This window comes from Narcine bancroftii, chromosome 9 (genome assembly GCF_036971445.1).
Source record: "Narcine bancroftii isolate sNarBan1 chromosome 9, sNarBan1.hap1, whole genome shotgun sequence".
Taxonomy (NCBI): Eukaryota; Metazoa; Chordata; class Chondrichthyes; order Torpediniformes; family Narcinidae; genus Narcine; species Narcine bancroftii.
In genome coordinates, this window is record NC_091477.1 from 49180945 (window position 1) to 49194216 (window position 13272).

A 13272-nucleotide genomic window follows, 5' to 3' on the forward strand; every position below is an offset into this window, starting at 1 on the left:
AGATGTGGCAAAGTTGTTTCCCATGGTAGAGGAATCTAGGTCAAGAGGGCACAAATTCTGGATTTAAAGCAGATGCAAAGGAATTTCTTTAGCCAGAGAGCGGTGAACCTCTGGAATTTGCTACCATGGGTACCATGTAGCTGAATAATCAGGGAGGTGAGTGGGGCTGAGTGGAAGAATGAGTCAGAATGGTGGAGCTGCATTGATTGGCCAATTTCTGCTCTTTGATCTTGTGGTCCAAACAAGATAAAATCTTTCAGCTCAATTTCATGTGGCATCTTTTTTCCTGACATACCTTGGTATCGAAGAGTCTGCTGGTCATTATTTTTGATGATGATTTTTGGACTTTTCCATGAATTGCCATGCATCTAATTCAGGCAGGCAAAGATGATGGACAAGAAAAATAATTCATCAAACCTGAGCAGCATTTCTCCATTCCCCATCCCATCCTTCACTGTGGGAGAGAAATTAATCCCAAACTAAATGAGGGGGTAAAATGTTCTCAAATCAAAATAATCAACCCAGGAGATAAGATTGAGCATGACTGGCTGTTTTCCATCATTACAGCAAAATGTTCAGCATTGAAACTGCAGGGGAAGACCCGTTTCATCTGATATCTACATACTGTATAATATGCAAATATTTCACGGGCTGCATTGCCTGACATTGTGAAAAAAGGACATGTGGCAATCTTCCCCTTTGTTTGGCCAGAAACACATCAGGCATTTTGGCATCTCCATTGTTACTTTGCTCAAGGCTGGATAATTTATAGAAATTGCGTGTCTTACTGGTCAGCACCTCTGAATAGGGAAAACATGCCAATTATTCTGATCACCACTAAAGTGAACAAATTATTTTTGGATGTAATTGATCTCAATTATAATGTACCTTAAGACTTCAATAGCCTGCTAACACTTGCCTGAAAAAACTTTTGGCATTAGTCCAGGCATTTCATATTCTTGCCGTCATTGTCAGGATTTCAGAATCAGAATTCATTGTCATGAACAAGTCACAAAATTCATTGTTTTGCGGCAGCGTCACAGTGCAAAGGTTTATATAAACCACCATACAAAAATAAATAAAAATAGTGCACATAAAGTCAAAATAAGACAGTGTCTTTGGTTCATTGGCCATTCAGGAATCTGATAGAAGTGGGGAAGGAGTTGTCCTTGTGCCACTGAGTGCTCGTCGTCAGGGTCGTTTATCTTTTTCCTGATGGTAGCAGAGGATAGAGGCTGCTTTCTTAAGACACTGTCTCTTGTTGATGTCCTCGATGGAGTAAAGACTGGTGCCTGTGATGTCGCAGATCAAGTTAACAAACCTCTGGAGTTTTTTTCTTGTTCTGAGCAGTGGCACCTCTGAACCACTCAGTGATGTAATGAGCCAGAATGGTATACCTGTAAAAATTTTCGAGAGTCTTTGGTGACATACTCAATCTTCTCAAACACCCCTCAAAGGATAGCTGCATCAACACGGAGGCTCCAGGACTGATCCTCGGAGATGTTAACACTCAGGAATTTGAAGTTCTTGACCCTCTCCACTACCGAGCTCTCATGTTCTCTTGAGTTTCTCCTGAAGTTCACCATCATCTCCTTGGTTTTGCTAACATTGAGTGCAAGTTGTGTGCTGTGTGGCTTGGCCATTGGGTGATCAGGGCTGCGCACAGTGCTGCAGGTGGACTGAGCAATGTTTTGAATCATTGTTACATGATGTCCCTGCTCCTGCACTCTGTAACCTGACAGATTAAAGCAAGCCTGTGAAATGCTTCCTTCACCACCTTGCTTATTATGTGTTACCACATTTGTGGAACTATGTACCTGTACTTCAAACTTTCTCTGTTTCCCTAGTGTTCCTCAGAGCCCTATCATTTGCCGTGTAAGCCCCGTCCCTGCTTATTGTACCAAAGTGCAAGCGAAATTCACCCTGCTATTCCTTGCCCCACCTTCTTGGTTTATCTAGATTCTGATACAATCTTGGATAAACACCTTCATTGTCCAATGTACTACCAATTTTGGTGTCATCTGCAAACTTAGTAATCATAAAGATAGATATTTTTTCTCCGGTAATCCAGCCAATAATTTATCTGTCAAGTGACATTAAGACTGAAGTAAGTTATCTGGTCATTTCTTTAATTACTGTTGAGTGTTCAAAAATTGTTTGCATTTCTACATTGCAAAGGACACAATTTTTTCAGTAATGAAGCTCTTGGATACAGTAAGATCAGTAAGGACACTATATAACTTGATTTATTCCCCTTAAATTCTGCTTTCAATGCCATTAATTGTGTTAATTTTGATTTAAGACCATAGATCTTGTGCTGAAAGTGGACTTGAACTAATGAGGCCATACCTGCATGAATTCCTTACATCTGCATATGAAGATTATGACATTGTTATATGGTGTAAGTAATGAGATGGAGTAAATGGACCTAATTAGTTTTATAGCAATGAAAAAAGAAAAGGAACTGTGGAGCAATTAATATTATTGTATGAAAGTTTGGTCCATGTGCAAACTTGAAAGAGAAGAATGATGTTGGTTGTAGGGGGGGGGGGTAGGATTGTTTTAGATCTGTGGGTGACCCCTGTGTTATAGTAATTCATGTATCAAAAATCTCAAATCGTGACCAAAATTTGAGATGTGGAATAAAAATTCACTCTTATGGGATTTATGTGGGGAAAAATTAAACACAAAATGCATCCATGTAACTTACCCAGCTATAATCAAACAGATCCCATTGTCTGCTGATATCCCCAGTTCACTGGAGGGGCCATTTAAGAGATTTGCTTTGGAAACTGACAAGGAAATCTCTCTTTGGATAACTTCTAGTCCATTTCTTTAATACATTCCGATTATCCGAAATGGTCACGACTGAACCCATTTCAGATGATTTTTTTTTCTGGAGAATTGGTCATTTAAAAAAAACAGCCCAGTAGCAACAGCAAATCACTTGTAACAGTGTTCAAACAACAACAAACAACAAGGGAAGGCTTTTAACGCATTAAAATAATGTTTAATTCTCACCAAAAAAAAATGCTGGCCACTGAGTCCCCGCTCCTGTCCGGGAACCCGAGGTCCGCTGCTGCTTGTGCCAGGAGCCTGACGTCGCCTGTCAGTTTTGGATATCTTCATTTATCTGAAATGTTTTTAAAAAATTTGGATAACTGAGGATTTCGGATAATCCCATTTCGGATAATCGGAGTTGTACTGTATTTTCTAAACCCCTTATTTTCTTGTCTGAATTTGCCATTGAGCTCGGAGGGGGGGTAGGGGAATTCATTGCAAGTTTCTGGTTTCTGAATTCCCTTGCCCATAGACCCTACTCCCATGGTATAATTATTGTTTTTTAAAAGTGATTTGTATTGCTTGTCCGTATATAACATCTCCATTTATGATATGGGATTCAATGGGATATGGAGGTTTGCATTCTGGAAAATTGTAATGTGAACAGTTCTCTAGGAATGCACCCCCACCTCCCCCCCAACAATTTAACATATGGGTCACCTAAGTGTATAATTTAAGGTAATTACAGGCTGTCTCCAAGGTATGACTGCCCAGACAACTGAGTTTCCATAATATTATTAATTTCGACTCCAATATATGTAAGAGTTCCTTTGAATGTAGAACTAGTTTTCTCTCTCAATCTACTTTTAGTAATTATTCTTGATCCAAGGAGCTTCTAATGCCATTCATTATAATACTGTGGAAGTATGGTTATGATATTGAGTGATTTTTGTGCATTTTCAAATTTAATGGACAAAATCAACATGGATGTCTAAAACATAGCCAGTGGATCACCTGGGGACAATCTGTATTTGTAATTCAAATCCAAGTATTTATCATCACCCTTGAAACTTGGATATTAAATAGCATTATTGTGTGGTCATAAGTAACTGTAGTGGAACTTTATTTCAAAGGATTGTAGTTCCTGTGCAATAGTGAGGACATTTATCATTTGATCGAATGATTTTCTTTCTTTCCCCCAACTTGATTGGTGAGAAATGGTTTACAAACGGAAAATGTGAAAAATGGCTGAAAATGATTACCATTCTGTGAAATGGATGGAATGCAAGGAATGTAGATTAGAGCTTGAAAAACAGACAATGCTAATTAGTGGGCTCTTCTTATCAGGAGCCTCAAGGATGCAAGCATCTGGTTCAGGCTGGCACCATGACCTAGGGTATTCCATAGCTAGTACTGCGCTTGCTTAATTTTTCTTTTCTTTGGCTTGGCTTCGCGGACGAAGATTTATGGAGGGGGTAAAAAGTCCACGTCAGCTGCAGGCTCGTTTGTGGCTGACAAGTCCGATGCGGGACAGGCAGACACGATTGCAGCGGTTGCAAGGGAAAATTGGTTGGTTGGGGTTGGGTGTTGGGTTTTTCCTCCTTTGCCTTTTGTCAGTGAGGTGGGCTCTGTGGTCTTCTTCAAAGGAGGTTGCTGCCCGCCAAACTGTGAGGCGCCAAGATGCACGGTTTGAGGCGTTATCAGCCCACTGGCGGTGGTCCATGTGGCAGGCACCAAGAGATTTCTTTAGGCAGTCCTTGTACCTTTTCTTTGGTGCACCTCTGTCACGGTGGCCAGTGGAGAGCTCGCCATATAACACGATCTTGGGAAGGCGATGGTCCTCCATTCTGGAGACGTGACCCATCCAGCGCAGCTGGATCTTCAGCAGCGTGGACTCGATGCTGTCGACCTCTGCCATCTCGAGTACTTCGACGTTAGGGGTGTAAGCGCTCCAATGGATGTTGAGGATGGAGCGGAGACAACGCTGGTGGAAGTGTTCTAGGAGCCGTAGGTGGTGCCGGTAGAGGACCCATGATTCGGAGCCGAACAGGAGTGTGGGTATGACAACGGCTCTGTATACGCTTATCTTTGTGAGGTTTTTCAGTTGGTTGTTTTTCCAGACTCTTTTGTGTAGTCTTCCAAAGGCGCTATTTGCCTTGGCGAGTCTGTTGTCTATCTCATTGTCGATCCTTGCCTCTGATGAAATGGTGCAGCCGAGATAGGTAAACTGGTTGACCGTTTTGAGTTTTGTGTGCCCGATGGAGATGTGGGGGGGCTGGTAGTCATGGTGGGGAGCTGGCTGATGGAGGACCTCAGTTTTCTTCAGGCTGACTTCCAGGCCAAAGTTCCTCAACATGATTATCCAACTGCACGAAAACCAACAAGGTCAGGTCAGATACAGCAATGAGCTCTCTGAACCCTTCTCCATTAACAATGGCGTGAAGCAAGGCTGCGTTCTCGCACCAACCCTCTTTTCAATCTTCTTCAGCATGATGCTGAACCAAGCTATGAAAGACCCCAACAATGAAGACGCTGTTTACATCCGGTACCGCACGGATGGCAGTCTCTTCAATCCGAGGCACCTGCAAGCTCACACCAAGACACAAGAGAAACTTGTCCGTGAACTACTCTTTGCAGACGATGCCGCTTTAGTTGCCCATTCAGAGCCAGCTCTTCAGCGCTTGACGTCCTGCTTAGCGGAAACTGCCAAAATGTTTGGCCTGGAAGTCAGCCTGAAGAAAACTGAGGTCCTCCATCAGCTTGCTTAATAGGGACATGAATATTAACTTAGACGCCCCTAAGGAAGGAATGAACTAATTAACATAACGCAATGTACTATGATGGAGGGACTGAGTGATATCTGTATTGATGGGAGAGAATAGGACAAGATAGTAATGTATTGGGATTCTGATTGGAAGAAAGTAAATGAAGGTGGGGGTGATGTTGAGCACATGACTGCACAAAAGTGTGATGATTCTGAACCTCTGCTGTGTCTCCAGACTAGGGACATCCAGCTCTGCATACCCGAAATAAAAGCTGAACCTGTTCTCCAAGACTTTGTCTCCAGAGTAGTGATTGTGAACACTTTATATTTCACAAAAAGCAACTTCAGTTGTTGCAGCAGTAATAGTAAAGCAAAAATTGCACATAGCAAAAATCTGCAATAAAAATCAAAGGTGCTGCAAATAATCATAAAGGGCTGAGCAGCATCGGTGATGGCAGAAATAGAGTTAACATTCCAGGTCAGTAATGAAACTCTGTTTCTCACTCCACAGATGGTGTCTGACCTGCTGAGCACTCCCAGTGCTGTGGTGGCTGCTAACCTTTACCGTGCAAAATATTTCAGTGTAAATTTCATGAGTGTAGCAAATGTTAGAATGAATTAATCAGTGATATTGTAGCTAATTCCATTTGAGGCCACATTTCTTTGCCAATGGTATAATGTGTCAAGACTCAAAACTGTTTATTTTTTCAATTTTATGTACAGCTGCTACTAGTATGAAGTGGATTGAAGTAAAAATGAAAGTAAGTTTTTTTTTGCTGATAATGATTAAAGGAGACAATGTCGAATATTTATGTTGAGATTTGATGTGTAGCAGTGACAGTAACGGTATAAAATTTCTCTTGAGATGATATGGTTCATACCAGTGATGGGTATTTTCGTTTTGAGATGAGATCTGTTGTGATGAGTAATTTTTCCCTTAACATTGCATTCAGTTTTTCAAAAGAGATTTCTCCTTTCATAATTTTTTCCATCATCACACTGCTTTTTGTGCATTTCCACTGACTGATGCATTGATTCATGTTTCTTTGTGGTAGAAGCCGTTGCTCTGGGATGGACTGCAAATCCATCACCAGAAGCTGCTTTGTGCGAACGCAATGGCACTTCCTGATTGGCTAATCTCATGTTTCATGTGGATTGGGGGGTGGGGTGGGGGGGGGGCTTTTGGCTCATGATAACTCTGCCACTGGAAATTTTGATGGGCAAACAAAATCTCCCTGCCTCAGCCCCAACATTGTACTCTAATTGCATCCATGAGTGCAAGTCCCACGGATATTCTCTGAATATTTTTAGATCGTTCATCTTTTTGCTTCTGACTTAAGTAATTGCATGAGTTGCCTTGTTCATAAGAGTGGTGGAACTTGCATTGCTGTCCGTACCTAACACTTTCCTCATCCCTGGTCATATTCCCTGCAAGAAGTCACTTTTTTTTCCTGCAGCTTAACCCAAAGGAAACAAACCGGCTTTGCTGGAAATCCCAGTTGCCTTTTGATAGCTCGCCTTTCCCTTTATTGGTTATTTTTGAGTGAAAAGTATGTGCTCTTCTCCATCCTGCCATCCACCAAGCCTCCTTTGAATTGCTAAAAATTAGCTAATTTTTTAATAAGAAAAGAATTTCCTTTTATATTGAGGTTTCTTAAAGTGCTTTGCACGAAGAAATGATTAGACTATAAAGGGAAACTTTAAGTCTGTTCCATTGCTTAACAAGGTCATGGCTGCCTTGCCTTCATCTGTTTCCTTTAATCTCTGGATCATAATAGCATTCAAAAGGACAAAGCTATTGTCCACAGCTCTAGTTAGCAGAGAATTTCAAAAGTTCTTTTTTTTTTGAATGAAGAAATCTCCCCACTGCCCCCCCCCCCCCTCCCCCCCAGTTGTAGTTCTCCCTTACTAGGATGCTTTGTTTCAAACTTCAGTCAGGGGAAACAGCCTTAGTATAAACCATGTCAAACCCATTTTAAAAATGTTTCAATTACATCTTGTTTCCATAAACACAGAAGAATAGGCCAATTATGTTTGGGGAGTGGGGAATTCTGTTGATTTTCATATGTATGTTTTTGTATTTTATCAATTCCAAGGTTATTTATTTTGCTGAGCTTCGTGTGCATTTGCATTCATTCAGGAACTAGGAGTCACAACACATGCTAATTACAAGATAACCTTCATGTTGGACAGTGCAGCAATGATCACAGTACATACACCTAAGAGAGGAGTGGTGGAGGTGAGTTCAAAGTAGTCATTTAGGAATGAGTGATAACCCTTTAAACTTGCGTCAAATAACACCATAGACAACTAAAGGTTCTATTCTTGGGATTTGGTCCATTTTTTAAAGCTTTCTTTCTCTGTAAATTTAGTGCTCTGCAAAGGTGAAAGGGCAAAGATATAAGAAATAGATGTCATTCCTTGAGTTGGCTACGCTGCCTGATCCATATGCCCTCTGAATGCCCCAAAGCTCGAGTTCACGCAACAGCCGTGAATGTACATGCTGTCAGAGAATGAGAGTGTAAAGTTTTACAGCCATCTGCAGAAGGGTTTCTCCTACCCCAATTCTAAAAGGCTGAGCCTCTCTCATGAGATTATACCTCCTAATTTAAGATACTCTAACTAGAGAATCTACCCTCTCAGCATCCAAAATGTCAACCTCTTAATTTCTTGAACAGGTCAGATAGTGTCTGTGGATAGAGAAACGGTTCATCTCTAAGTGTTCCACTTTTCACAGATGTTGCCTAACCTGCTGAGTGTTCCCAGCATTTTCACTTTCAGATTTCTAACGTTTGAAGATTTTTATTATTTTATCAGTATTTCCTGCAGAACTTTCTCACTATAATTTGCTCTACAGTGCAGGGCAATCTTAATTTTTCCTTTTACAGGACAAGCTCCTTAACTGGTGAATAAACCTCGTGAATCCATGCTGAATCCAATGCAATTATATCCTTCTGTTCAGAGCTCATGGGCACACAGACTACTCTAAATCATATCTTGTTAAAGCCCTGTACCAAAGGTATATGGTTTTTAAAGCAAACCATATGCCTTTGTACTTGTGTACGATAAGTGCATTTACATTTTTTTATTTTATAAAGCAGCCTATCAAGATCACTCTGAAAACCAACATTTATTGTATATTTTTTTAAAAAGTGACTGTTCAGTTCTTATTACTAAACCAGTTTCTTCCAGATTATATACTATCAGATAACTCTGTGCTTGTATGTTTAACTCAGCGGTTCTCAACCTTTTTCTTTCCACCCACATCCCATTTTAAGTCATCTCTATGCCATTGGTGATCTGTGATGAGTAAGGGATTGCATAAGGTGGGATGTGAGTGGGAAGGGAAGGTTGAGAATCACTGCTCTAGACCCAATTGTAACTGAAATATTTTGCTTGAGAAAAATTGTCATTGGCCCATTTCCTTTGGAGTTATGAAACCGTGAATTTGTGGGCCGGAAGGGCAAGTTGCCATGCTGTTTGTCTACATTTAAATTTAGTTCAGCAAACCTCCATCCATCCATGCTGATACATTACCTCCGAGTACCTTGTGGGAGGTACATTACAAGAACCCTTGTAGTAATGTACCTTCTACAAGGTATCTGAGCAAATATTCTTTGAAAGTCCAACAATGAAACCATTCCTGTAGATGTGCATCAACTGGTTTCTTTCCATATACCATACTGGTTACATCCTTAAAAACCTGAAGGCCGAGCATGGTTTTTCCCTTTCGTTTTGTAGAGTTAATAATTAATAAATTTCTTCGCTTTTTGGTTTTGGTGCTTTCTTACATTTGCAAGAACAGCTCTGCTGTGGCATCTGTATGTGACAAAGTTTGTTAATGCTCAACTAAACCCAGCTTTTCTATGGACCCACCCCAGCAGGAAGGGTTACGAGACGGAGTAAGGCTCATTTGCCAGCTCAGTGATTTTTTTTTTTAACTGGACTGTTATTACTTGTTCCTGGTGTAGCTGAAGCTCTTTCCTACCTCAAATCATTTGAATCCATGTTGATAATTAAGCATTCTTCACTTGATTGCCTGCCCCCCCTTCTGAGCTGCCAACAGAATCTTGTGCTGCTTTGATCGAAGATATTTCACAAAAACTTTTTGTTACAGGTCAAGCCACTGGGAGTCATATGGGATAAATTTCCCGAGTTCTACACTAGAAAAAATACAATAATGTTTGATGATATTGGGCGAAACTTTCTGATGAATCCACAAAATGGGCTAAAGGTATGTTACTGTTCTCTAGCAATACAAGTGCTCTGTGCACAGCAATTCACAAAATTTTTATAAGGGTGTGCTGTCCCTGGTATTATAAGAGATTCAAGGTTACTCCATTTATAGACATGTAATAATACAGAAAATGTAATATTACACAAAAATTCCTTTTGCCTGCCGCAAGACCTATAAAGAGTTGCCATCAGCATTGCATGGTGCCCCTTACAGTGAGAGGATGCAAACAGGAGATTCACCTCCAGTGCTTCCACAACCTCTGCAGCCACTCACACCCCAGTTTGATCCATTGGCAACCTGAGCTCCAGATCCAAATCTCTGATATTATCAGGAACATATCAGTGCCCAAAGCCATTTGGGAACTCTTCTTGCCCACAGCACCTTCTTGAATGCTGGTTCTGATGCCTCGTTCCCATGAGCCAGTCTCCAGCAGCCCGCAGTCTGTGTGGGTCCTCCAGCTACTGAGCCCCTTGCTGGTCTGCTGCTGTGGTCACCGTTCTGTAGGGTCGCCTCCTATCCTTCTCAGCGAGTGGTGTTCTCCCTGTTTTTGTTGATCTGCGCCAGTCCTCTGCTCCCCCAGCTGCTGTCCAGAACAGGCGCCACCATCTGAGGCACAGATTCCGCAGTTGCCGTATTTAATTAAAAAAAACACCGGCTCCTTTAATAGGCAGTTTAAGGCCTGTACAGAATGATCGGCATTGGGACTGAGCAGGAGGACCCTTTGGTGCAGGACTTTGTCTCCACTCTCCCAGGTCCTCACCGGTGGCAGAGCTGCCATCACAGCAGCTTCAGCAGTACTGCTTAAGTCACCTTTGTTGATGACCTACGTGCTTATGATCTCAAGCTGCACCCATATGCTGGTTGATTGTATATTATGCTAGACAGGTAAAGACCAATGTGTTCATGAAAGCTGCCCTCTACAAGTACCCCCAATCCAATTTGGAGTTTGGAACCACAGTAGCATCAGCAGAATAACCTGTATCAGTGGTTAAACAGCAACCACAAACAACAGCAGGCTTCTTGTGACATGACGCAAAACTCGATCTCTGCTTACAAAAGAAGACCGCCTCCGCCGGTTCTGGACACCTCCCCGCCTGCCGGTTCCCAACTCTGGTCCCCGCTCCTGCCCAGGAGCCCAAGGCAACTTCTTCGATGTGGATGGCACCGCACCCTATGTTGAGAATAGAGTCGCCGATGCTGACTCCAGCTGCAGCCGATGCTGAAGACTTGGACCCAGCTCTGTTTATCATCTTCCCAGCCAGAAGTAAAGATTTTGTTTTTTTTTTACTGTTATTGTAATCAAACTGGCGCCAACATGGCCCCACGTGGGCAAGTCGGGTGTCAGCGCTTAAAAAAAGAAATCAGTTTTTGGATTTTTATGGTTTTTGGATATTCAGATAAGGGATACTCGACCTGTATATGTTTTTGAAATATCGAAGAGGGATGGAAATATATAAATTTAGCATAATTTTTTTTGCTACTTTCAGATTAGACCTTTTATGAAAGCTCATCTTAACCGAGATAAAGATATGGAACTGCTAAAATTGTCACAATACCTGAAGGAGATCGGCAAGCTAGAAGACTTCACAGAGCTTAATCATAAATATTGGGAAAGGTATGGATACTGCCAGGCCTCAGTGCCCAGTATCTAGGACTGCCTTTGACTGTTGGTACTGCATACATGTTCTAGTTGCTGAATGATGTGAACAGTAGTGGCATGGAGAACATAAGAACACAAGAAGTAGGAGCAGGTCATCTGGCCCATCAAGCCCTCTCTTCCATTCAATAAGATCACGGCTGATCTGATGATATGTTCATTTCCACCTATTTTCCCCATATTCCTTAATTCCCCTTATAGGTTAAAAAAAATCTCTTGAACCCTGTCTTAAATATATTTACTGAAGTAGCCCCAACTGCTTCAATGGGCAGAGAATTCCATGGATTTACCACTCTCTGGCAAAAGCAATTCCCCCTCATCTCCATCTTAAATCTACTACCCTCAATCTTGAGTCTATGTCCTCTAGTTCTAATCTCACCTACCAATGGAAACAATGTACCTTCCTCTAAATTATCTATGCCTTTCATAATTTTGTATGTTTCAACTTGATGAACCTCCCCTCCAGTGCCTCCAAGGCTAGTATATCCTTCCTCAAGTAAGGAACCAGAACTTCATGCAGTACTCCAAATGTGGCCTCACTGGTTCCCTGTACAGTTGCAGCACAGCCTCCCTGCTCCGAAAATTTAGTCCCTCCAGCAATGAAGACCAACGTTCTATTTGCCTTCTTAATAGCTTGCTGCACCTGCAAACTAACCTTTGCTATTCACGCACAAGTACTCCCGTCCTTCTGCATGGCAGCCTGCTGCCATTGCTTGCCATTTAAATAATAATCTGATCTTCCATTTTACCTTGTGGATAACCTCACATTTGCCAACATTGTACTCCATTTGCCAGACCCTTGTCCACTCACTTACCCATATTTTTTTTTTCACTGTGACTGCGTGGGTTTCCTCCTGGTGCCCCAGTTTCTTCCCTGCCTCCAAAAAAAAAGGGTATCTGTAGGTTACGGTAATTGCTGATGTCACAGGTTCATAGGCTGGAAGGGTCTATTGCCATGCTGCATCTTTTTTTTAAAAAAAAAGAATATATTCAATAGAATTTTCAAAAGAGGAGGCCGATATTTGAAGAAGAAATGTTGGCTGCAAAGTAGAGTGGGAATAAGGCTAACTGGTAGCTCTACAAGGGAGCAGGGGGTAGGCCAAGAACTACCTCCAGCCAGGTATGTTTCTCTTTGCATGGGCTTGTACGATCTGTTCAGCACTGGGATCCCAAAATTTGAGAGACTGTAGATGCTGGAATCTGGAGCAAAAAACAAAGGAGGTGCTAGAGGAACTCAGTGGGTCAAACAGCATCTGTAGAGGAAAATGGAGAGTTGATTTTTCACATCATCCCTTCGTTCAGACTGAATAAAGAGAGGGAAAATAGCCAGTATAAGATGGGAGAGGAGGAGGGGTAAGATGGGGGCTATTGGTGGACTGAGAAAGGGGTATGGATGTTAGACAGGTGAATCTGGTGGGGGGGGGGGATGGAGGGGGTTGGATTTGGCAGATGAACACAGGTGCTATTTGTAGCAGACAAGCAGAAAATAGAGGAAAATTGGCAGAGAAAAAAAGGAATAGATGATCCACCTCTTGTCTTCCTATTTTTATCCCCTTTCCTATTAATCCCCCCGATTCCATCCAGCAGCTGCTCACTCCCCATCTGCCCCTTCACTTCTCCCCAGTGGATCCCATTTTCACCTTTCTTCTTCATCATATTCCAGCTTTGGCTGCCTTTGTATTCCTGCTCATCAGCTGTCTCCACTTTCACCCTTCCAACCTGGTTCCATCTATCCTCTTTTTCTGCTGGGTCTCTCCATTCCAGTCATTCAATTTTTTTTGCTCAATTCAAATTCTGGCAAGCCTGGTAGTAAAAGCATCTCCCTTCGATTTG

At 41.9% G+C, this 13272-nt stretch overlaps 1 protein-coding gene across 3 annotated transcripts in view; it reads left to right on the forward strand.

Annotated features, from left to right (window-relative positions):
- ublcp1 (ubiquitin-like domain containing CTD phosphatase 1) overlaps positions 1–13272 on the forward strand; it is a 36618-nt gene that overhangs the window by 20474 nt on the left and 2872 nt on the right. For 2 of the 3 annotated variants that reach the window (XM_069899059.1, XM_069899060.1), the window contains exons 6-10: positions 2303–2401; positions 6269–6306; positions 7686–7784; positions 9663–9779; positions 11270–11397. In XM_069899059.1, the coding sequence (XP_069755160.1) occupies positions 2303–2401; positions 6269–6306; positions 7686–7784; positions 9663–9779; positions 11270–11397 (481 nt within the window). The remainder of the gene's footprint in view (positions 1–2302; positions 2402–6268; positions 6307–7685; positions 7785–9662; positions 9780–11269; positions 11398–13272) is intronic. The other variant, XM_069899061.1, reaches the window with a different exon arrangement.